We start from the raw sequence: 27,661 nt of genomic DNA, 5'->3' as shown, positions 1-27,661 counted from the left end.
TTTTAATACTATATATAAAAAAATAAGCTATAAAACTGAAGTTAAAGAAAAAGTTTTTAGTTACAGCATGAGGCAAAGTTCATTGTTTTCCTGAACATGTTTTACAAAATGGATTTGTACATTCTAGGCATTAAAAATAATTAAACTAGGGCCTAACATTGTCTTTAACTAGGATAAGAACTCTAGGATAAGCATATCTCCGTGGGCGTGTTCTTGTTGTACAGGAATTGCAAGTATTCTACCAGTTGTAAAGTATATTTCTCTTGGAATATTTGACATTGTCAAACGCATTTGTCTGGCAGATTGTCATATTGTCACTGTCACAGTCCTCATCATATCATTTTAATAGAGTTTCGCCATAACTAGAGTCTCCTAAACGCACTCTTTTCGAAGGCCCGGCTATATTTTACAAAAGTTTGTCACACACAAAATCTTACGCAAACAGTCCGGCGTCGTCTGAGAGACTACGGCTTAAGTAACTTCTGCCATAACTTTTAAAAAACTAATCCAGTTTGGGCATAAATATGGCTATCAGTCGTTGACCGAGAGGGGGAGGATTAGCTGGAATGTCAATCCAATAGGCGGTCCCAGTAACTAATGAGAATGAGTTAATTATTTGGCGTAGTCTGTCAGACGACGCCGGACCAGTTAAGGGTTAAAACCAGTACCCTTTGACATTATCTCTCTGCAGTACTAAAATCACTTACCTAAACAAACTTTATTAGTGGCTAAGGCAACTCACTGTCTATAGTCTCTGGCAAACTGTATCTCTGGTGGTCTTTGGGTACCGAAAATTAACTGTAAATTATGGTCTCGGTCAACACTTAATTTTCCCTCGAGTTTTTCTCCACTTAATTTTAAAAAACACGAAACACACGTAATAACATAGTCCAAAATGTAAAATATTTGTCATTTCTATTTGACACAAATTATAACCTATAATTTTGCAAGAGTTTGACAACTCTCAAAAATCTTAAGTCGATTCATACGCATATATAGTCTGTAAAACGAATAACTTTGAATTTGACAGTTCCCGCGGGCTTTTCTAGTGTTAATTTTATTAGGTTAGCAACTTGCGGCCATGCTAACGCAATGCCGTCACTAATAGAACAGCCTCGGACCGAGATTTCACGCTAGTTAGATACTACAGATTAATAAATATGTTGTAGAATACATGGAAAACATAATTGTTCCTCGTATTTTTGGTTTGTATTTTAAAAATGATATAGTTTACATGAAATATACATAAGATACAGTTAATAAATACAATATATATATATATATATATATATATATATATATATATATATATATATATATATATATATATATATATATATATATACCTATTTATAGTAATAAATACTTTGGCAGATAAACTATAAACCATACAAATGCAGCAAATGTTTTACAATATGGCTGAAATCGTACTCCATAGTCAATGTAGATAGTTTTTGTGTTAAGAATAATAATTTAAAAAAATATGTGGTTTGACAAGTTTATATTAGTTTATTAATTGCAGTAAACATTATAATATATAAATAAATTTTGTGAATGCAAATATACTATTAGTAGAATACAAATACATCACTATTAGTAGATATTGAATGTGTTTTGTTAAATTAGATCGATTTTCGAACCCCAAAATTTAAAATATATTTTACATTTTACCCATTATCTTATGTACCACCTATTCATTATTTGTATATTGTAAAACATTTGCTGCATTTGTATGGTTCATAGTTTATTTGCCAAAGTATTTGTTACTATAAATAGGTATATATTATATTGTATTTATTACCTGTATATTATGTATATTTCTTGTAAACTATATCATTTTTAAAATACAAACTAAAAATACGAGGAATAATTATGTTTTCCATGTATTCTCCAACATATTTATTAATCCGTAGTATCTAACTAGCGTGACGTCATAAACCTCGCTCCGAGGCTGTTGTATTGGAGACGGCATTGGTCTAATATTTAGAAATGTCAAAAGCTGATGACATTTTACTTTTGTCCATTATGACATTTCGTGTTGATTTTTGCAAGAAGAGGAAGAACTGTCACTTGTTTTATTATTTTCCTTTTCTATTTCACGAAAGTAAAAAGAGTTACCTATCTGATTCGTTCAGGCACTCAATTTAAAGAATATCAGTAACTGTTTTGACAGCGGGATTTTATATTTGCCATGTTGGTAAAAAATAACGGTCAAAATTCAAAGTTATTCATTTTATAGACTATAATATTGAAATATGAACTGTCCTTTTTGAAATAAACCAATAAAACTGGTTAAAAACAGCAAGAGATAATGTCATGACGGATTTATATATATAAATCCATCCATAGTTAACTTAAAAAATATTAGAAACTTTTTTTAGTGAAATAAATGGATTGGTATGGCCGTCATCTGCGTTTTTTCTGTCATCGTGTGTCGAAATTTTACAGGAGAAAAAAAATAGATTATACACACAAAATTCATTAAAAATTAAAAAACACACACTTATGATAATTTTCTTGGATACTTTTTACTTCCTAATTATGTTTCAGCACGTGCATCAGCTAATGCAAATATTCTTTTATGAAAATTTCAGTTTTAAATTAAGTTTCAAGAGGAAGGAGGGCAGAGTTCGCGAACACAGAGACAGTCTAGGCGGTGCTCTACCAGCCAAATTTATTAGAGCCACTTCCGTCAAACCTCACACGCTGAATCCAAAGTGGAACGAAAAATTTCGATTGTAAGTACACATTTTTATTCAGTTTTAGTGTAATAACTTTGCGACTTACAGTGCCACAGTTAAGTCCGCAATATATGGGATATTAAATTTATTTATTGCTCTCAAATTGGTGAAATTTGACTTGGGATTAGATTGTGTTTTGTTTTGGCTCTCCAGTATTCTTCCAGTACATATTTCTATAGTATAAATCTTATTGAAAAAAGTCGTTTCATTTTTAATTTTGCGTAAGTATTTTTACCTAACTGAGTGAAATATATTTTTATTCAATTTTAGCACTCAGTTGCAAAAAAACGCAACGGAGAAATTTTTCGTCAAATTTAAAGTGTTATATTTTTGTTATTTTTAGCCCTATTTTCATGATTTTTTTTGCAAGGTGTATATAATTATATCAACGTTAATTCGTAAAGTCATGTGTTTATAAACTTTAGTATTATTTGGCATATTATAGCAAGTTATAGCAAGTTTTCCGTAGTTAATCGAGAGGTTTTTTAGCTTAACTGTAAAACACCCTGTGCAATAATTTCGTCTGTAAATTTTCCTAAAATATAATTTTCCGGTCATAACCATGACTACTGAGCATTTTGTTTTTTGATTCATGTCAATACATGTTTTGGTTAATTTTTAAGGGTGAAATAAACTGAACATTTTTAAGGCAAGCTCTTGGAGCTTTTTACACAAGCCCCGCAACTAGCCTATGTGCTGAAGCGGGAATAGAGCCCCTTAAATACAGAAGGATGAAGCTAGAGCAATCCTACCTCACTTCGGCATTAGCAAATCCTAGCCATATAGTGAGAGAAACAATGCTATCCCGTCAGATGGAAGAACATTTGCCTATGATAATCGATGAAATCCCTTTCGAAAATCCTCCATGGCTAATATGTAGTATTAGAAGTTACAAAAAAATGATGGAATGTTTTTTTTATAAGAATTTTCTTTTGGAAAAAATATGAATCAACTAATACTATGCGACGGAACTGTTCGCCGGTGAGCAATGGGTCGTAAGCTAGTGAAAATTAAATTGTGATACTTACGTCTTTATAATATACTGGGCGCCACTCAGTTTTCCATTTACTTTCGAAAACTTCTAAGTTGAGAACTGAGAAATCAACTCAGAATATAGGTATTACTTATTTTAGGAATTACACAAATGGAACGCTGAGATAAACTAATAACTAAGTATAATTAATAATTAAATGTTAAGTAGAATAAAATAAGACTATGAAAAATTTGATGTTTGAAAATATTTGTTGGTTGTGAAAAAAGCAATCAAATATATAATATGCCTGAAGGGCTTAATGGCGTTCAAATGAACTTAAATTAAATAGATATAAAATGAAATGATCTGGCCTTTTTTTATCCGTTCTGGTCACAAGCTGGTTGTAGTGAACTGCTACTGGAACTGGATTGTGATAAAAACGTCTCTGCACAGACAGGATCGAAAACTTCTGTGGATTCAGGAGATTCCTCCGTTATTCCCGGTGTGAAATGTAGGGACAAAACGTGGCCCAAATGTCAGGTACAAAAAAACAAAATGGCACCAGAAAATGCTACCATAAAACAAAATGCGTACCATAAAATAAAACCCTGTACAAAAAAAAAGGTATTAGGAAACGTTACGTTTAAAATAAAAGTCTTACCTCTGCTCAGAGGGTTTTCCCAAACAAATTGGCAAAATGCCAACAAACGCCGATAGCTCTATCGGTTTGAGCCTTTACCACCAATATGGCGAGGGAAGGTAGACACGAAGTGTGACTATACACCGTCCGATATATTTGACCATGATCCGCTAAAACAAAAAATTCAGACGCTTATTCAAAAAGAAAGTGCAGCGAAAAGGGAAACAAACTCACGTTTGTATGGGTCCCAAGCCACACTCATATACTTGGCAACACAATGGCAGATGAAGCTGCTCAGCAAGCTGCTAGAAGAGATACCATTGATTTCCATTATATTAGTAAATATGATCTTAAAGTTCTACTGCATAAAAGAACAGAAAGGGAATGGCAGGATGAGTGGGCATGTACACCTTCAAAGCTTTGCGCAATAAAACAGGATTCGTCAACCCCATCCTTATGTCTTGCACTAGGACGAGCGTATGAATCCAGAGTGCATCATCTTCATATTGGGCATAATATCGGGCATACTATACCTCTTCCTATTGGGCATATCTGCTTAACAGAGAAATACCTCCAATGTGTATAGTCTGTGATGTTGAGTTGACAGTAATTCACATTATATGTGAATGTCCTCAATATACGGTAGAAAGAAATAGATTCGATATACGTGGTGAAATTCGTGATAATTTAACTGAAGAAGAAAAAATTAAAAATATTTTGAAATTTATGAAAGATATTAATATATACCACCAACTGTGATACTGTGATGTAAATAATTACCTATTTTTCTTATATATTGTTTGTTTTTTGTTGTCTATTTTTTTGTGTTTAGTTTTTTATCCTTTTGTCACTCAATTTGAAATGTATATGTCAATGTAGTTTTATAAATTTTGAATTGTCCTTGTAAGATTGAATCCCTTGAGGATATTGAGATCATCATCATCATCATCATTTAGCTTATACCGTCCACTGCTGAACAAAAGCCTCCCTTAACTCTAGCCATTTCCTTCTATTTTGTGCCACTTGAATCCAGTTTCCAGCCACCCTCTTAATGTCATCTGTCCATCGACTAGGAGGTCGTCCTCTGCTTCTATAGGCCTCGTGTCTCGGTCTCCATTCCACAAGTCTCTTTGTCCACCGTCCATTTGTCATCCTAGCCACATGTCCTGCCCAATTCCATTTAAGATGTAAGACAGATATCACCGCATCTCTTACTCCTGTTCGATTTCGTATTGTATGATTGGGTATTTTATCTCTGAGTGTAACTCCCAACATAGACCTTTCCATTTTCCGTTGCATGACCTGTATTCTATGTATGTTCTTTTTTGTCAAAGTAAGCGTTTCAGCTCCAACGTGAGGACAGGCAAGACACACTGGTTAAAGATCTTTCTTCTTAAACATATGGGAATATCAGATCTCAGTATATGCCTTAGTTTGCCAAATGCCGCCCACGACAAACCTATTCTTCGTAGAATTTCGTGGGTCTGATTATCCCTTCTAATACCGATCTCATGCCCTAAGTATTTATATATATGCACTTGTTCCAAAGGTATGTTATTAATGTTTAAATTTCCACTTAGTACTAGGTTTGTCATGTATTGTGTCTTTGACAAGTTAATTTTCAAACCGACTTTTTCCGAAGCATCATTCAGCATATCCAGCATATTCTGTGCCTCCTGTATGTTGTCTGTTATTAAAATAATGTCATCTGCAAAACAGAGATGATTTATCAATTTGCCATCGATGTTAATTCCTGTTGAATCCCAGTTTATCATTTTTAGCATACTTTCTAGCACAGCAACGAATAGTTTAGGGGACAGTGTGTCGCCTTGTCTTACCCCTCGATCGATATTGAATTTATCTGTGCATTGATTTGTCGATATTCTGACGTTTGCCGTGGCATTATCATATATATGTCTTATGATTGAGGAGTATCGATGATCGATGCGACTCTCACTTAGTGTCTCTAGAAGCTTCCGCTGGTCTACCGAATCGAAGGCCTTCTCGAAATCCACGAAGACAAGCATTAGTGGTCTATTATACTCAATGCATTTCTCGATAAGGACCTTGACTGTTAGAAGATGGTCATTTGTTCCGTAACCTGATCGGAAACCTGCTTGTTCGCTCGAAAGAAAAAAGTCTATTTTATTTGTCAAACGCTTGGTGAGTATTTTAGTAAATAATTTGTATACGTGGCTAAGAAGGCTGATGGGCCTATAGTTTTTAAGGTCTGTAACGTCACCTTTCTTGTGTACAATAATGATGGTTGCGTTGTTCCACTGTGATGGGGTTATTTCTTCTTCAATGCATTTATTAAATAGGACATTTAAAGCTTTGATGATTTCTGGTCCTCCTTCTTGGATTGACTCTATTACCAGTCCATCGTCGCCGGCAGCTCTATTGTTTTTCATATCTCTAAGGGCACTGATAATTTCTTCCTCGGTTATTTCTGGAATTTCTTCCGACCCCTGATTTATTACCTTTCGGATGTCGGTTCTGATCCCCTGCTGTTTTGATGTGTAAAGTTCTTGATAGAAAAGTTTAATAGAGTGTAGGATTTCCTGTTTGTGTGTTACTATGTTGCCGTGCATATCCTTGATCTTTTGTATTTCTTTTCTTCCCATTGTACTATTTCTCAATATCTTCAAACTTTGATTCTTCTCTATGACTTTCCTAATTTTTTCCGTATTCTGTTGCCTCCTATGCTTTCTGATTTCTTTGGATATCTCTCTGTTTAAAGTTCTATATTCTTGTGTACTCTTGTCCTCCATATCTCTTCTCTGTTTCATTAAAAGTTTTGTTCTTTGATTCAGTTTTTGTTCTTTTACTTTTTTGGGACAACATTTTTCGATAGCCGTTTGAGTGGCCTCTTTGATGTTTTCGTATATTTCGTCTATCGTAGTAGTATTTTCATAATTTAGATTTGAGGCTATACATTCCTTATAAGAATCTTTATTTTCAGGGTCTACCCATTTCTTGTGGTTTTTCTTGAGTATCATGTTAGTTCTTTCCTTCTTTATATTTATTTTTATCTCGGCTCTTACAATGCGGTGATCGCTTCCTATCGAAAATCTGTTTAATACACTTACGTCTTTGATTACATCTTTTCTATTGCTGATTATGAAATCTATTGCGTTTTTGGTTTTGCTATCTGGACTGGTCCATGTCCACTTTTTGCTGTTTCTTTTCTTGAAGAAGGTGTTCATTATATATAATGTGTTGTGGTGTGCGAAATCTATCAGTGTATCACCTCTTTCGTTTCGGCTTCCCAATCCATGATAGCTGACTGAAGTTTTCGCTTCATCTTGTTTGCTACCAACTTTGGCATTAAAATCTCCAATTAACATTGTATAGTGTGTTTTTCCATTTTGTAGAGCAGTGGATACATCTTCGTAAAAGTTCTCCAATTCGTCATCTGTACTTTCAGTATTTGGTGCATATATTGAGATAGATCCCTGTAATTGCATTATTGTTAACAATAACGAGTTGTATATGGCTAATTATCTTGGCGAGCTTGGTTGAATGGTTGCTTCATAAATTATTTGGAAAAAATCGAAATAAAAATGAAACTTCTACACCCTGTATCTCCGAAACTAAGCATGTTAGGACATACATTTATACGAACTTTTTTACTTAATTTTATCTACAGAATCTTGCTGTCGAAGTTTCCGAAATATAGTTCGGACCACCCTGTATAAAAGCGGTCGATAAAAAAGTAATTAATACAATTTTAAATTTAAAAAACGCAAACAACAAGCGTCGTTACACAATAGAAATAAGATTATGACAATATGATGACAATGAAAAGTTGGTTTCCATAACAATGTATAATTTGTACTTTCTAAACCGTATAAAATTGTGATTATTTTGGAAATGCGTGCAACTTTTAATGCACATGGGGGCTCAAAGGAAAGTCCTCGAGAAAGACAAACCTATTGAACGTTTCATTAGTGCAATAAAGAAGGTTTGAAAATGACATGTCGTGATGTTGGAGACATGATATATTTTAATGCTAAACTTATGGCGTTGATTTATCCACGTAAGTATTTGGTTGAAACAAACTTATTGATTCGTATTTTTCAATTTATTATAATAAGCTCAAAATAATAATTTATCTTCTCAATACCCAAATCACTTTTGATATCGATATTCTCCGTTTTTGCTAATTAAGTTAAAATTTAATTTACCACATAAAAACGAAGGGAGAGATTTATGAAAAACGATAGCTCTGGGTAAATTAAATTCTAAGTCGCCATTATGCCTCAGAGGCACAGCCATAATAAACACTTTTATAAAAAGCAGGATTGAGGAAAACCACAAGAGACTCGATTAATTGAAATAAACATTTTAGGTTTGTGAAATCCTGATAATTAAATGTTTTGGAGAAAATCAAGTACGAGTAAAAAAGAGTCTATCGTTTACTTCAATCAATTTTCAAACCCAATTATCCTTATTAATGTTTTTTAAAAACTGCCGAATTTTGAAGATTTTTTAAGGAACGTCTACCTAAATTATTTCTATTATTCTATTCTACAAGGAAGATAAAATGTTGTTATTTTAGTGAAAGTTTGAAACATACTGCGGAATGATTTACCAAAGAAGGGAATTAAAAATTATCTTACATATAAGTCACGCTGGGAAATGTTTAAGGCTAATTTTCTCAAGTGACTTGTATGTTATAACACGCGAGTGCCATACAAAATTTTATCCAACAGCAGAACTGTTTCATGTCCAATCTCTAAAGAATAATTGATTTAAAAGGAACTACCAATCCTACTTTCAGTGTTGCGAATTAATAGATTATCAGGGTGCGTTTATGTTACTATGCAATATAGATGTGCGTTTTGTTTTTTTGTAAATAATAAATAGCACTGACATTAAGACGTCATTTAGATAAATTGCTATTTTTTAATGATAAAATAGTGAATTATCAACCATCAAGTCAGATTTTAAAGAAAAATGATTCAGGAAGATCTTCCGCAAGAAATTATTAACCAGGCAGAGGCTGCTACAGCACAATTGCTGCCAGTAAAGTCTCGTTGCGTATATGATACGGAATTCATAACACACTAGTTTGTTATAACTGCAAAAACTCACGCGTGTGTTATTATTTATTTTATGTGCATGTATACATGTGAGTAATGCTATAACGTTTTTTTAAACATTACCACTGCGAACGGCAGCTTTTCGTTGGTAGAGCAGTCGTGGATAAGGTATTTCACTGGAAAGAAACTAACTAACAATAATAAATCAAAAATACAAATATTGAGCGCCAGGCATGTACAGAGAAAGAAAACACAGTTGTATATTACTTAAAACTAATGACTATATTTATTCATGAACTCTGATGGTAAATAACATTGTAAAATTCTAATCATTATAGTGGGTTATAATTATGTCGAAGAAAGTTATGTTAAAAATAATATTAAATACGGTTCAATGAAAGACTATGGAAAATACAATATAGATAAAGCTATAGAAAATATAAAAAAGGTAGCATTACTTTATTTAATTTATTATATTTTATACGATGATAAATCTGAGATCCTTCTAGCTGTAGATTTTAGAACTTATGTTCGGTAATTCATCTTTAAAATCACGCAATAGATATTTACAGAAAGTAATACTATTACAAGATATTATGTTCGTAATGAAACCTAAGATCTAAATTATATTTTAAATACTAAGCTGACATAAAAAGGTTAACCACTAGTCGTACAGTCTGTACGATATTATTCAAGACAAATGTAAAACATAAAACCAGAACTTAAATCTACACTTAGCTGTTCGTTCTTGAAGCAATCCTGTTTCAAAGAGTAGCAGCGTGAGGTGGGACTCGTATTTCTGTACTGTCTCTCGGCTATACTGTTGACCGACCAATACAACAAAAGGGGCCAGGATGAGGACACCATGAACTAATACAGCCGTAAGTATCGACTAGGCTTAAGAACAGGAACGAAGCAGCATGGGGCTTACGCTACACCAGACTGAGGCATTCTATACATAAGATAAACTATCCCTACGTATGGATGTCCATAGGACATCCATACATAGGACAACTACCCGTATATAGGGCATCCAGCCATAGGATACTGTCCGTACCTTGGATAAAGCCCGTCCCTTGGACCCTAAAGTACGAAACTCGTGTTTAAAACCTACCCAGGTATAACAAACTCAATAAACATACCTCGAAATACTTCCGAGGGCTCTATAATAAACAAACGCAATTGTCCTTTCTTCCATTTCACATTCTGGAGGACAAAAGCCATCAGTACATCAAATAAAAAATAATACAATAGTACATCAAATAAAAAAAATAGATTTTTATAGACAAAATAAGCATGAAAAACTAGGGAATAATGTTCTAAATTTCAAACTAATAGATGAGGTATCGTTACATTAAATATTAAATTCTATTCGGTCTAATGCTGTCGGTGAAGATGATTTATCAATTAAAGCACTAAAGCTTTGCATGCCTTACATTATTTTGCATGCCTTACATTTACTAAAGTAAAGCGGTAATAAATATAATTAATACTTCTATTTTAGACAATGTCTATCCCGAAATATGGAAAAAAGCTATTATAACACCTCTCTGTAAAATTTCCAAACCTTTAAATAACAACGATCTAAGACCCGTGAGTATTTTGCCAGCAATTTCTAAAATTATAGAAAAACATCTACATAATCAAATTGTTTCATTTGTAGATTCAAATAAACTAATACCTGAATGCCAATTTGGTTTTCGTAAGAACTACAGCACTACCACTTGTTTACTAAAGCTGGTTAATGATATTAGAACAAATCAAGAAAATAAAAATATGACGTGTCTTAGCTTACTTTAGTAAAGCATTGATACTCTAGACCATTCATTGCTCCTAGCAAAATTACAGTATTTTGGATTTTCAGTCGGCTCTTTAGAATTGATAAAAAACCTTTTAAAAGATAGATCACATTGTGTTGTCATGAAACGGGGTAGTTTAAAACAAAAATCTAGTTATATTCCTATGATTTCTGGGGTTCCTCAAGGATCTATTCTGGGACCACTTTTATTTTCGTTATATGTAGCTGATATGGATAAGGAATTACAGTTTTCTAAATTGCAATATGCGGATGATTCTCAAATTTATTGCAGAATAGATACTAATAATTTGGCACAATTTCAGTTAAATTTTAACGACGATCTTAATAAAATTAATAAATATGCTCTAGATCATAATTTGAAATTAAATGCCGGTAAATCTTGTGTTATAGTATTTGGTAGTGATATAAACAAAATTACAAATACGGCTGGTAACATGAATATCCATATAGATAATGTTGCGATACCCATTGTTACAGAGACTAAAAATCTTGGAGTTTATTTTGATTCGAAGCTTTCATTTCAGGCACATATAACTACTAAATTAAAGGCTGCTTATATCTTATTATTGTTTTATTTTGTATTTTGTTTCCCACTTTCTTTCAGAAACATCACTTTTACTCTTAGGGTCCAGAAAGTGGGTGGCGCTTATTTATATTTAATTTAGACACATTTAGTTATAACCCCCCCTACTCTCCGTAGAAGCTACCGATTTGGGCATTGACCTGTTTGAGGAGTAAGAGTTAAATAATTAAATAATAACTATTAGTTTGTTGCTGTCTCTTTTCCTTTATCTTTTGATTCATATTATCTCACCGTAACATAGTTTTATTTAATTTAACACAGCTATAATATAAATTATAGTTTTTCTGTTGTCATATGAGAAAAAAAGGTTTTAGATATTTTGATACCCTTTTATAGCTCTTTTTATATCCGTAAATACTTTTATAGATTTTTAATTTACCTTTCTCTTTTACCTTTCTTCATTATTTTTATCTTAATTTCAATTTTTTTTTTTTATTTTTTTTTCATATCACAACATGTAACGAACTAAAAACGTTACAAAGCAGTGGCTGTTGAATAAAAGTTATTTAGATTACTTATTTGTTGATGCAACAAAAAACATTGCGCCACCGTGCGCCATTTTTATTTTGAATGACTAAAGATAACACGTTATTGACCATGACATAGAGAGGCGTATGCATAAGAATGCATAATTAAAGAAATGGTATGTGATATTTTTTTCAACGTTTTTATACTGATGTTTACAGGTTGACGTTTCTAAAAGCCTCTATATCATGTTTCTATTTTACTCCAATATTTTTTTCTACTAACCCCATTCCGTTCACCCCAATCCTTAATAATAAAAAATGGGGGTAATAAAACACAATTACGAAATATCTCCAATTAAGAAATACATAAAAGTAATTAGTACTGCTATAAAGGTTTAAAAGTGCACAAAATTTATGGTCATATTTGAAAAACTGTTCGGTAGATATGTATATTTTTGTAATGGGGTTTTAATAGCAAATCTACTAAGATAAAAAGCATATAACATTCCATTTAAAAATATACAAGTTTAATTTGAAATATGTTTTAATTACTCCTGTATAGTGACAATTTTTTTCAAAATGTGCGTTACTATTGCAACATATTTTATATAAAAATATGATTTCTTTTCAAACGTTACAAAAGTATTCATTTTTGCGACACGATTGATAATATAAAAACATCATTTTAATGCCTAGGCGTAAAAGTAAAGCACTTCTCCTAAGTATAAAAATACGAAAATATATTATTAAACTGACATAAAGTGTCAAATTCAACGAGCGTAACCATAGTTTCTCGATATATAATTACACACAAGGTATTACTTTTAAAACATTTTATATTATTTGGAATGTTTAAAATTGTTTTAAAATTATATGTGGCGTTTAAAAAGAGCATGTTCTAAGTACTTGCCGTAAAAAAGTAAGATTTCTGAGTATTGCGGCGTTTAAAAAAAAGCATGTTCTAGTGTGCCTCACCTGTAAAGTCCTAAACGTACAGGACTTGTTGTAGACAACTCGTTAAAACGGGACTTTCACATCGAAGCTCTATCAAAGAAATTAAGCGCTGCCTGTTTTGCGCTAAGATCAGTTTTTAAGGAACTTAACTTCTCAACCTCTAGAATGGCCTATTATGCCCTTTTTGAGTCACATCTTCGTTATGCCCTTCCATTCTGGGGTACTTGCTGCGCAACAAAATTTGATCGTGTTTTCAGACTTCAAAAGAGAGCAGTTCGATATTTATTGGGACTGAACAGTAGAACTCACTGCCAGAATTTCTTTAAAAATTTGAAAATACTGACTATTCCTTCTTTATTCATTTTTGAATCCGTTTGCTTAATCCGCAAGCACATATCTGCTATTCCCGAAAGGCCATCTCATAACTATCCACTTAGGAATGCAGAGCACGACCCCTATCTGCCAACCCCGAGCTCAGAACTGGTTAAAGGTTCAATACTGTACAGGGTGGGTCAAATTCGACGCTTTTGAATGGAAACACCCTTTTCTATAGGAGATAGACAAAAACTAATATCGGTGTCTGGAGCTCAATTTTCATCAAAAACGTGATGGTGAAAACCGCATATCGATATCTGTTACCGTTTCGGAGTTACGGCCTGTTTTTCAAAAATATGCGTTTTTAACAAATCGCTGTAACTTTTGTGCTATGGAAAATTTTGTATTTTTATGAAAATATTTCCAAAGCACCTTTTTACGTAGAATTTAATGGTTTAAGTATAATTTTTTTAAAATTAGTAATTTAAGATTTATCAACAGAAAATTAGATTTTTTATATGGGACACCCTGTATATTTTTAATTTATTGAAAAGAATTTAAAATTACCTTTTCAAAAATATAACACACTTGATATTTTGCTCGATTCCTCTTCGAGATATAGAGTATATAAAAATTCGCCCGCTTTAAATAGGTAGGCTTTGAACGGCACCGGCTGTAATGCAAAAAAATTCTAGCTGTGAGCATCAATTAAAACGAAAATAATATTTGCTATGAGAGATGCAGAATTTTATAACAACTTAAAATATATTTAATCAACATCAACACATTTAAACTATATCTAATAACAATAAAAATAAATAGCAAACCAAGACATGCGATTTTGCTACAGGTGTTCAACATATCAACCGTCTTCTGTTATGGACAGACGTGGCAGTTTGAACATTTCTCGCGGAATTCATTAACTCAGTGGGGGTGAAAGATACCCTCTCATAACTGCTAAATATTTCTAATTCTTGTCTAGATTATATGGAAGAATAAGGAACCTTTATTCTTCCGCAAATATATACATAGGATTAGATCCATGGGCACTAAGTCAGGCGGCCTCGACGGCCAACGGCTGGAATCTTGGTTGGCTATTCAATTATTCTTGAAATTGGATGCAAAAATTTGGTGATAACTTCAGCGTTTTGAGGCGGTGCGTCGTCTTGCTGGAAAAATATGTTTTCGAGTTCCATTAAGGGCATATCATCAATAAGGGGTCCAAAGCCTACTAGTTAAAAGTGGCGAACTTTTAAAAATTCTGTATTTCGAAGGGGATTATAACAAAATATCAAGTGTGCTATATTTTTGGAAAGGTAATTTTAAATTCTTTTCAGTTAATTAAAAATATGGAGGGTGTCCCAAATAAAAAATCTATTTTTCTGTTGATAACTCTTAAATTATTAATTTTAAAAAAATTATACTTAAATCATTATGTTCTACGTAAAAAGGTGCTTTGGAAATGTTTTCATAGAAATACAAAATTTTCCATAGCAAAAAAGTTACAGCGATTTGTTAAAAATACACATTTTTGAAAAACACCCCGTAACTCCGAAACGGTAACAGATATTGATGTGCGGTTTTCACCATCATGTTTTTGATGAAAATTGAGCTCCAGACATCGATATTAGATTTCGTCGATCTCGTATAGAAAAGGGTGTTTCCATTTAAAAGCGTCGAATTTGACCCACCCTGTACAATGCCAAAAAAATGTACAATCATCTGCCTTTGAATATCAAGTCGCTTTCATTCTTTCCCGCATTTCGCAAAGCTCTAAAATCATACTTACTGGAGAGAGCCCTATATGCGGTAAACGACTTTTTTGTTGATGGTTAATTATGAACAATTTTGAATTTTAAAATTTTGATCATATCACACACTGGTCAAAGGTCAAGTATTTAATATTTTATAACTCTAAAATCATATCTATTTACTGTGTACTGTTCTAAAATTGTCCATGTATATTCTTTTTGTAATTTCAAAGTCTTAAATTTTTTTTGAATTGTATTATTTGTATTGTGTATTTTTTGTTGTTTGTATTTTTTTGTGATTTTGTTGTTTGTGAGTGCTTTGTCGATGAAGCTGTTTTGGCTTTTTGTAAAATAAAGCGTTGTTTGTTTGTTTGTTTGTTTGTTTGCTGTTTGTTCGTACAGCCTCGCCACAAAAATAATCATTTTTACTCCTAATAAAACAATATACTATTATAAGGCTGAATAAAAAAATCATTTTTGCCGCATTGATACCTATACAGGGTGTTCCTTAATGACATGCTAATATTAAAGTGGATGATTCTTAAACTTATTATAAGAAAAAAACTTCATATGAATGTATGTCCTAAATATCTTGTCCTAATGTCCTAAACTTTTGAGTTACAGGGTGGTAAAATTTTTTAGCGAGAATCTTTTTTTTTTCGTAATAACACTGATGGTATTATAGGTATCTTAATTTATAATCTTATGCATTTTTTGATGTACAAGGTGTCCCACTAAGAATAACTCTCGGCTGTATCTTGGAAAGTATTAAAAAAGTAGGGCCTGCGGAAAAAAATATTTTTAACTAAAGAGACCATAAGAAATTGCTGGAAATTATTTTCAAGTTTGTAAAACGGCCGCTATAGGGCGCAACTGCTATGGAAAATAAGAAAATGGAAATTTTGCTTAGATAAGGTGTACTATAAATAATAGCTTCACAATCTTCAATAAATTTTGGATCTTTTTTGTTATAATATTTTTCCCCTATCTGCTAAAATTAAATGCAGGTTAAATCTGTTTTTATTAAAATGGTAATAACTCCGGACTAGATGATCGGAATCCAACAAACCAGGGCTAGTTTAAAAGAGCGTTCTTTACTCTATATTATATTACATAAACAATAAATATAAGCTTTTGAAGGTAGACGCTAGGGGGCGCAACATTACGCGTTTTTTCAAAAAAATTAAATGCAATAGCATGTGTAATTTTAGTTGATACTAAGCTTAAAATGTTAGCGAAAACCGCATCTTGATATATTTTTTCAAACCAAAGTTTTTAGCAAAACTATAGTAAAAACGAAAAAATAAGCTCTCAATTAGCTTATTTTTCTAACACGGTATCACTAGCCCTTTTGATTATGACCATTCTAATAAAAAGTAAGATAGAAAAGATTAGTTTATTCAAAAAATCGACAATGTACCAGAATATCATACTCTGATGACAGATTTGTTCTACAACAAATCTGTCAATTCTAAACTGTGAGTTAAACAGACTACTACTAGTAAGATGCTACCCTTGTCTAGGCGGCCATACTTGTTGTCGGGAGAATAACAGGAATGACGGTTTTCAATGTTCCTATTAAATTATCTCCCTTTTGAGTAATGAGTAATATTTTATTATTGTTTGTTTTCAGTTAATCTAGCAGCTAGTTTGTGTTCTGCACAGTCATATTTTCTGCAAAATATTATAATATATTTTTTTTAGACTTGTAGAATGTAGAATGTTTAGGAGGGGAGTTAATCACCGCGACCATAAAGATCTATTGTGTGTTCCCCTTTCTTGAGTTATAACTCATCATACAGTCTCAGGGCTTCAACAAAAGCCAGTATCTGAGACGGCTCCACAGAGGCCAGCTCTCCATCCTCGACATCAGCTGTACCAAATTTCATGGCACGAATGGTCGTCGTCTCGGCGCACTCAGTGATAAGGTGTTCTGGTGTATCCCCATTTTACCCACGGAATCTGCATTCGCTGTTGATCCTCAGCTTCAGCCTACTGAGGTGTTCGTTGAGGAGAGAGTGTCCTGTTAGAAACCCCGTGACAATCCAAAGATTGTTTTTACTTAAATCAAGGAAAACCTTTGAATTTTTACGGTAAGTTCTGACGAACTTTTTCGAGTGTCTTAGACCGTTGGAGGACATCCATTCCAGGTTACGGATGGAGTCTTTCAGATTCTTCAGTTCCGCTTTCAGTTGGTTCCCACTTGGAAAACAGAACAGTTCTGGTCCAGTTAGTGGAGTGTTCGCTCCTTTTCTAGCTAGGTCATTTGCTTTTTCATTACTTTCTATACCTTGGTGAGCGGGTACCCAGAATAGGAGGACTTTATTTTCTTTGCCTAATTTGTTGATCTTCTCTAGGCATTCTTTGACCAACTTCTTTCAATTTTTTAGATGTGTGTTTCGGGGGTGAAATATACAGAATTACTTAACTAGGCTAATTTAGAGCAACAAAATAATTGCGTCATATACCTCACAAAAGATGTCGCTTTCATCTTTGTTTACATGCCAGTATTAAGTACGAATATCATACTGAAATGCTGAAACTATAATCTAGTTTTATTTTGTTGACACAAGCCTTCCTTCCGTAATTTATCTTTCGGAGCAAGTGCCTCGTGCGGCATTTTATGCGCTGTTTATTTTAAACCTTAACCCCATGCTAAACTCGACTCAAGATGCGGAAAGCAGTTGTGTTGATATACGTATTTTTACATATAAAACAAAACCAAATATTATATATGTTTCTGTTCCATATCGAAATTGTAAACAAAACAATATATTATACAGGGTGTTTCAAAAAACATATGCCAGAAAATATCCATCAGTGGTCCTCAAAATAAGCAAAAAAACATTTTTTTTTAATTTTCAAGTAAAAGATATCGGTTATTTCAGACTTATTTGAAAAAATACGCAGAGATTTTTTTTATCAGGATCTACCCGCTTGAATATATTTGCTCTTATTTAAGACTCACCCTGTATAAAAAGAATATACAGCGGGGTCCGAATTGTAGTATGTATCGGCAGTATATTCTGCCGATAAAAATAAGTAAAAAAGTTCGTTTATACTTATATCCTAAAATGCTTCGTTTCAGAGATACAAGGTGTAGAAATTTTTATTTCGATTTTTTTCGAAATTGAAAAACTATACATTTTCGCAATTTTTTAAGGTGCGTCCAGATCTGACGAGACGAGCGCGACATTCCAAATTCGTGGCAAAGTGTGGACGGGTCTGGCAAGTGTGGACGACAACCCACGGAGCCTCGTTGCTATCCATCCTCTGTCGGTTTTTCGACGGCCAATCAAAGATATCTCGCGGCACAGTCTGGACGAATAATGACAATAAAGATGATACATGCGCAATATCTTATCCCAGAAGATCCTTGGCAGTCACAAATTGGTTCTCCGCGCGCATGACGTCATCCGGGTAGTAATCTTGTGTTAAGCTCCCACTACATGCGATATCTTATCTTTCGTTTATTGTATCATGGTCTGGATGGTATTCGGTAGGCTCACTCGACTGCGAGATATTAGCTCTGATATTAGTATCTACATATCGTAAATGGAGACTTGGACCGAAGAAGATCAGCTGTAATCTATAAGCTATATAATAATTTAATAATAAAAGAAAAATGAGTATTCCCATTAAAAATATATGTTATATCCGCAACAGTTTTTTGAAGTACCCTGTATAGTAATTTTAAAATGTGCCTCTTAATCTTTCCTATAGCTTTTCTATTTAACATTTTGTTCTAAAAAACGTTAAAAAACGAATTTTTAAAAGACGTCGTGTCTCGAAACAAATGAAGGGTAAAAGGGGAAAAACCGACGATGAATAAAATACGACTAACCAAATACCATGTTAAAGATGCAAAAATTTATTACTGTATGGGTTATTATTTGGCCATCGTTTGTTATATTCAATTACAATTTAATATGTGTTTGGGTTGCTTTCACTATGACCCAACTCGCTTGTCTCCTTGCAGGCTTACCTCAAAGTCATCCAGACCTCGTCTCGTCAGGTCTGGACGCACCTTTACGTAAAAAATATATCTTGGAAAAAATCGCTAAAACATAAAAATAATAAAATTAACATTATTAAAAATTAATTTACATAGCAGAAAAAAAAACAGATTATTTAATTATCTCAATATTGTAAGGTTTATTAAAGAAAAGAATTTAGAGAATTCGAATATGGGAAAAACAAAAAAAAAAACGTCACAACCTAACCCACAGGCGACTGAGAGAGAAAAAAATCCGCCAACCAGTTATTTCAGTTATTTTTGTCAGCACCCGAGCCAAAGGCTTATTTCGCAATTAAGAATTTGAAAAGAGCTTCAAAACGAGGCATAGAAAGCCATTAAAATTAAATCCCCTGTTCTACGACTTGTAAAATTTGCCTCCGCCGATTGTGGAATACGGAAAGACGTCCGGATCGATGGAGAATTCGAAAAATTCGTCCGGGATGAATTTTCGTTCTTCAATGTAAATTTTCTTCCTGTTAGAATTATTAATTCGGTTGCCATTTTAAGAATTTTTATTATTAACTGAAAAAGACATCTTTCTAAAACTCGGACAAGGATACTTTACTACTATCCTTAAAAAATAAATCAACATAAATGACCTTAATATACAAGTAATCATTTATTTGTATAAGCTTGGGCAGTTCAGTTGATTTCATAAAATTTCGAACGCAGCGCTGTATACGGCAGAAATAAGAAATTTTAGCTATGTATTTTACACCGCGGCCTCACGGTTACAGTTCGTGTTGATCGCATTAAAATAATATTGAAATCGTGGCTTTTTGGTAATATTTAAATATTTCAGTTTTTTGCTAGTGCAGTTATTGAAACTTTCAAACACTCAGTAAATGGAACCAGTTAAGAAGAATTTTGGAAAGGTAGGGCCAAGTCTGTGTAACATAAAAAGAGGAACCTTGGGAAGAAAGGAAAAAGGTTCATCGACAAAAGCGGCAACAATGTCGGAGGAAGAGAAAAACACAACATGCGTTTACTGCCATGATATACAGATTGTTAATTTGTGCATTACTCGAGGCAAGAGCTTTATGGTTGAAATATGGCAACCTCGGGCGCTCGTCGATAGACGACGCGACGCGACGGGACGAGTCGGCAGAACAATCAATAATGCATGCGTTCTCAATAGGCAGTGTTGCCATTCTGTTCCCCTATAAGTAACTGTCGAGTTAACAACCTGTATATGGAGACACTTGCCATGAAGAATGGATCATGTGTATAAAATGTGGTGCCTGGACGCACAAGGAGTGTTCGGATAACGATACGGGGGCTAGATATTTAATATTTTCTTTATTTTTTAGGTAACTTTTACAGTTAAAGTTAGTATTTATGTAATAATCGATGTTCTGCTTCTCATCATCATTGAACGTTAAGGTACCGCACTTGCTCTACCTTCCCTCACTAAAATTATTTCGCACAAACGTACCTTCGGTAAATAATTAATGCTATTAAATTTGTTAGAAAATATTTTGATCATTGTGGGTACAGTATATGAAATAAAAGACATAGGATATCGCAGCAGTCGCAGCAATAGCCATTTCAAATCAATTTGCCTATTCAGAACAAATACCCAGCCGCAAATACAAATCTCAATTTATAGGAGATTTTATAGTGATCGATTGCATTGCACTCAGCGAAATAAGCGGTATTGGTGAGTCAACGAAAATGTCGATTCGTATGCATTTGTTCCTGCGTTATCGAACAATAAATGTCAATATATATATTTTTTCTACATTTACCTGACTATTATCTCTGTACAGGGTGGGCCAAATTGGGCGCTTTTAAAGAGAAACACCCTATTCTATAGGAGATAGACGGATCGATGATAGACGACTAATATCGGTATCTGAAGCTCGATTTTTATCACAAACATGGTGGAAATGGAAACCGCATATCGATATCTGTTACCGTTTCGGAATTACGGGGTGTTTTTCAAAAATGTGCAAATTTAACAAATCGCTGTAACTTTTTTGCTATGGAAAAGTTTGTATTTTTATGAAAACATTTTCAAAGCACTTTTTTACGTAGAATTTAATGATTTAAGTATATTTTTTTTAAATTAATAATTTAAAAATTATCAACAGAATTTTTTTTTATATAGGACACCCTGTATATTTTTAACTCATTAAAAATAATTTAAAATTACCCTTCCAAAAATATAGCACACTTGATATTTTGCTCGATTCCTCTTCGAGATATAGAGTTTATACAAATTCGTCCACTTTGAAGGCTTTGAACGGCGCCGGCTCTAATGCAAATAAATTCTAGCTGTGAAAAGTAATTAAAACGAAAATAATATGCAGAATTTTATAACAATTTAAACTATATCTAATAACAATACAAATAAATAGCAAACCAGCACATGATATTTTTCTACAGGTGTTATTATAGTCTATATAGTCTTATGTTATGGACAGACGGGACCATTTTTGAACATTTTTCGCATAACCGCTTAGTACTTCTAATTCTTGTCTAGATTAAAGTTGATTCTCACTATACCTTCCGTATCAGCTCCCTTCTGTTCCCCTTCCGTTTACGTAAAAAATATTATATCATGTAAATGAATAGGACAATCGACGGGTGTCTCACTTGGGTAAAAAATGTACATCTATTGAGAAAATACCATTTTACTACCAAGCGACTGCAAATGACTGCGACGAAGACTGATTATGACTGCCATATAATTATTATAGACGATTGCTGCAAGACTGTCAATGACTGCCAGCGACTGCCAAGAAAATGTACCTGTAATTTCAATAGTGAGACACCCCTCGAGTACAATGCACACTATCCGTTCCGTTTCCCTTCCGACGGACTGAAGCGTATCGGAAACAGCGTTGTCAAGTTCTTACATTTGTACCAGCTCTGTTAATATTTTGCTAATATTAATTTATTCTTTCACCTCTCAATTAAATTTATTGCCTTTTTCAAAAGATACAAATTTTTAGAATAAAACTTTCATAATGATATAAATTGTACAATAAAAAGTATGGAACTATTAAAAAGTCTGTATTTCGAAAGGGACTATAACAAAATATCAAGTGTGCTATATTTTTGGAAAGGTAATTTTAAGTTCTTTTCAGTTAATTAAAAATATACAGGGTCTCTCCCAAATAAAAAGAAACAATTTTTTCTGTTGATAACTCTTAAATAATTAATTTTAAAAAAATTATACTTAAACCATTAAATTCTACATAAAAAGGTGCTTTGGAAATGTTTTCATAAAAAAGATCGCTATCGATTTGGTCTTAAGATTTGAACTGTGCGATTTGGCATGCAGATCAAATCGTTACGTGTAGGGCCCATTTTATTCTATCCCTTTCTAACATACTGGCCGTCCAGTCGTTGCGATCTGCAGAGTACGTGGAATATACGCAAAGGCGCAGACCTTAATAACCCATTAGAGACAAATAAAGTAAATTATTCCCTCTTCGTAGTGATGGGTTGTTATTTAACTATCTGTTATTTTATAACAATTATTTAGAAATAACATAACGGAACCGTTACTACTTTTAAAAAATAACAGATATAAAATAACAACACGCAGAGATCGACTGTTCGTGAAACGAAGTCGGCGCTCTGCACCGCCACGAAATTCGATGCTGCTCGAAGCAATTCCAAAAAACAACTAGTATGGATGGAAAACATGTTATTTCGACAACCATCGATACAGGCGGCGAGATACAACGAACAACGGAGTGGAGTATGCGCTACGGCAGCTTAAAAATAATAGGATATAAAAGAAGCAGCTTTTTTGAAACAGTTGCGGGCATAACGCCTGGCGGTCGAGATAACAGGAGTGACAAAGGAACGCTGCTGCATCGGTCGATTGTCGACAGAGGCTCGCAACTTGATGGAGAATAACGCATCAGTTGTTTTAGCTACGTTCTTTTTTAACCTGTTACGAGCATAACAGAGCTGCAGTCGAGATAATCGGAGTGGGAAAGTAACGCTGCTGCATCGGTCGATTGTCGATGGAGGTTCGAAACAAGTTGGAGAATAACGCATCAGTTGTTTTAGATACATTGTTTTTCAACCTGTTACGAGCATAACGGACGGAGGTCGAGATATTATGGCGCTGTTTGTTTCAGTACTTGGTTATTAAGTTTCAATATTTAGGTATTTATTTATTCTGAAAATTTTTCGGAATAATATTTTAAGGTTTTTTGAAAATGTATACAGGGTGTTTTGAAAAATCTGGTCATTGATTAATCACGATCCTGCTTAAAGTCCTTGACGCAAAAAGCTGATTTTTGGAAAATGGATTGACTTTAGGGTATAGAGGTTCGATAAGAAGGGATTTTTCGAAACTCAAATTCTAAGGGGGTAAAACAACCCTCAAATATTAGAATATTTTTTATTTAAAAACTGGTGAGTTTTTCGAAAAAACTCTTAAACACGTATATTTTATTTTGTTATTTTACATATTTTAAGATTTTTAAAAAATATATATACAGGGTGTTTCATAAAAAATGACCATTGAGTAGTCATGATTCTGCTTAAACTGCTTGACGTTTAAAGCTGATTGTTGGCAAACGGATTGACTGTGGGGTGTAGAGGTTGTATATGGAGGGGTTTCTCCAATCTCAAATTCCCAGAGGGTGAAAACACCCCTCAAATATTACAATATTTGTTATTTAAAAAACGGTTAGTTTTTCGGGAAAACGCTTGGACACGCATAATTTATTTTGTTTTTTTACATATTTTGATTTTTTTTAAAAAATCATACAGGGTGTACCAAAAAGTTGAGTAATTGATTAACCACGATTCTGCTTAATCTGCTCGACGTTTAAAGCTTATTTTTGGCAAATGTGAGAAAATTTTATCCAGTTTGTATGTTAATGGAAATTCTTGCTTTGCTTTATCATCACCATTACAAATTAATAATTCGACGCGAACGAAGTCGCGGGTACACGCTAGTTTAAGTGTAAAATTAATTCTAACTCTAGTGTGTAGTTGGTTTACCTATGAAGAATATACTACATATTTTCTTATATTGCTATTTTTTGGACCGCAGATGGTAAAATCATAACTAAGAGCTTCTCGCCCGTCGAGTGAGATGCACCCTGTACACTGCTACGCAATTCAGGATCTACGCGGATCGAGGGACAGGGCGTAGGTAGATCGGAATGTATAGGTATAGACGAGTGGCGGCATTTTGGCTTTTTTATATCGCAATTTGTAAACAGCGCTTATTTGTAAACAACCACTGTTTTTAGAGAGGTATTTTAGATAACAATCGATATTTAGAAATGTTATGACACCCTGGAAATACTACCACCGAGCACGTCATTGTTGCAACTTGCAACTGCGTTAATACGCCTGGCGGCGACCGCCTCATACTCTTTCAGATATTTAGCAATAAAATAAAGAAACCTGTTATTTTTCGGCTGTTATTTTAAGCTGTTTTTTATAAATAACTATAACAGTTTTAACTGTTATCTAAAAATAACAGTTTTGTCCATCACTACCTCTTCGGGTTAGTTATATTGAGATGAACAGCCTATTTAAAAATAGACATATTTCTTTAAATTCAAAACATTTATTTTTGGGACACTCTGTATACATAAATAAAACTATTGATTTTTAAAATATTATTCACAAACTAGGGAGAGGGAAATCAGGCGACGAACAGAAGTGTCCAGCCCTAGCAGGCAACTATTAAACTTAACCAATCAGGTTGGTTAGCGTGGTTATTTGGAGGGTGTTAATTCATTTGTGTTTGTTAAAAACTCTAACGTGATTGGCCGGGCTTAATAGTTGCCTGCTGGGACTAGACACAAGTCGACGAACAGAGATGATAGTTAAATAATAGCTTCTAGACTACTATTCGAGACGCATTGATATTATTTTGGTTCTTGAGTTTTGTGACAAAGAATGTTATTAAAGGTAAAGTAAAAGTTTTCTCATTATTTAACTAATGTTAACTAAATTATATTATTTTGTTTACTTGTTATAATTCTGTTCTAAAGCTTTTCCTTATTCATATGATCTGACAAAGACAATATATAACATGTGTATGCATTTAATGGAATAAAAATAAAATTTAATGGAATAATTTCAGTTTAAAAGTAATCTAAATAAAATCGTTTACTGTTCCTTCGTGTCGATGTTTGTGGTTTGTGAGACTAAGGGCCTTGTTGAGTGTACTAACAATTTTCGACCCTGCATGGGCGAATATCTTAGCTCGCAAAAGGGCAAACAAAAACAATAAATAGAATAACTGAATTTATTAAATTATAAGATATTGGCACCAAACTTTCAACTTTAGCGTCGATTCCGCAACAAGGGACTTCGTACCTACGGGTGGGGACCCGTTAAACTAACAAAAAAAGCTCTTCAGTTTTGAACGATATAAATGGGGCATGTTTTGAATGTATTAAACTATAAACCCAGGTATGAGGACAGTTTCTATATTATTATTCCTCTTTTATTTAAGTTCAGAACAGCATAGTTAGATTCTCTGGAATAGTGATCATAGCTCTGCCGTGCTCTTTTACATGTTAATTTCATGCAGAGTACGGCACTCCTTTCATTTCATTGAATAAAATAAGTAGGGCTATTTACGAATTCAGCGTTTTATTTACATAACCTATTCTCCTCAAATTTCCCAAAATATTGCTTCTGTCAAAGCGCATTCGAGGTAATCACAATAAAAAAATATTTAACACAACGTAGGTTCCTTTCTTTCAGTTAAATTGTTTGTTATACAGTTGGCCAAAAATATTACCTCTTCAACTTTATTGACGAATTTGGGTTGTTACACTACAATATGAAGCGCCTTTATATGATACACTGCATACATAAATGGGAGATGGATAATGAAGAATTTCAGAATAAAAATAATAAATGTCTCTTTGATTAGTAATGTTTGATTAATGAGTTAAATTATATAGTAATGATATGAAAAACTTCAGCTTCTTGGGATGCCACATAACCTATGATAAAGATAATGACTACATGAAAAAAATAAATAAATTCCAGTCAGTGTGTGGAACTATCGCTTAAACTTTTATAAACAAAGCACGGCTAGAAACGCAAGTAAGACTATATAATATATTAGCGGTACCGATAGTATTATACGGAAGTGAAGCTTGGACTACCACAAAAGGTAAAGAACAAAGACTCAGAACATCAGAGATGACGTTCTTACGAAAAATAAAAGGAATAAGTAGAGAAGATTGAATAAGAAATGGCACAATAAGAAACGAACTAAAAATACAACCATTAGAAGAAAAAGTGAGAGTATATAAAAACAAATGGAAGGAACATGTAGAAAGAATGCCAGATGATAGAATTCCACAAAAAAATGCTACGATATCAACCCCCAGGAAGGAGAAGCATTGGACGACCAATACAGAGATGGTGAAGCGGAACAGGTTTTTAAACATAAGCCGAAAAAAGATACGACGACGACGATATGAAAAAAAAATATTTTGTGATATTGTCTCTGGTAGGTGACATCTTTTAGTCTACATTATACAGTGTCCGGCAATAGTGCGTCGGGCTGTAGCTCCTAGAATAAAAAACTTGAGAATTTTGTTTAAGTGCAAACCTAAATTATGTCTTTTCTACTTGTTCTCAGCCATTACTCATCCACTGCAGAATGTAGGCCTCTCTCAGTTTCTTCCACTCGTTTCGATTCTGTGCTCTCCTCATCTAGTTCTTACCGGCTACGGTTTGGATATCATCAGTCCATCTTTTAGGAGGTCGGCCGACTGGGCGTTTTGCTAGGCGTGGCCTCCAGCAAAGAAGTCTTTTTGCCCATCTTTCCTCGGACTGTCTGGCCAAGTGTCCTGCCCAAGACCATTTAGAGTTAGCTATCCTCTCTACGATGTCCGTTATCCTCGTCTGACGGCGAATGTCTTCATTTCTAATGTGGTCGCGAAGACTGATACCCATCATTGCTCTTTCCATAGCTCTTTGGCTCACTCGCAACCTGTTCACACTTCGTGCCGTCATCGTCATAGTCTCCAAACCATAGGTCATGACAGGCAAGACGCATTTGTTGTAAATGTCTCTTTTTAGGCTATTTGGGAATTTGCTTTTGAATATAAAGTTAAGTTTACCAAAAGCTGCCCATCCGAGTTTGATCCTTATAGAAATTTCGGTTGTTTGATTTTCCTTGACGAGTTTTATGGTATGACCTAGATATATATACTCTTTAACGTTCTCAATCCTTTGTCCATTAACATTAACTTGCTCTAAAGTATATACGAGGATGTATTTCAGGAACATATTTCTATAGAGTCGCTCAAAAAAGAGTGAGTGGATCGGGATACTTTTTTTTAAACGGAACATCCTGTGTATTATTGCATTTTTGGATTCCTTTTAGATTACTTTACA

The 27,661-nt window shown here is 33.5% G+C and overlaps 1 protein-coding gene across 1 annotated transcript in view; it reads left to right on the top strand.

Annotated features, from left to right (window-relative positions):
• Positions 1–27,661, top strand: part of LOC115885991 (BAI1-associated protein 3) — a 349,135-nt gene that overhangs the window by 110,043 nt on the left and 211,431 nt on the right. The window contains exon 6 of the mRNA XM_030905025.1: positions 2,595–2,738. Coding sequence (XP_030760885.1) covers positions 2,595–2,738 — 144 coding nt within the window. The remainder of the gene's footprint in view (positions 1–2,594; positions 2,739–27,661) is intronic.

Source organism: Sitophilus oryzae, unplaced genomic scaffold (genome assembly GCF_002938485.1).
Source record: "Sitophilus oryzae breed Bouriz unplaced genomic scaffold, Soryzae_2.0 scaffold_465_pilon_pilon, whole genome shotgun sequence".
Lineage (NCBI taxonomy): Eukaryota > Metazoa > Arthropoda > Insecta > Coleoptera > Curculionidae > Sitophilus > Sitophilus oryzae.
Note: the sequence above shows the minus strand (reverse complement) of the source record. Positions and strands in the feature narration are given on the sequence as shown.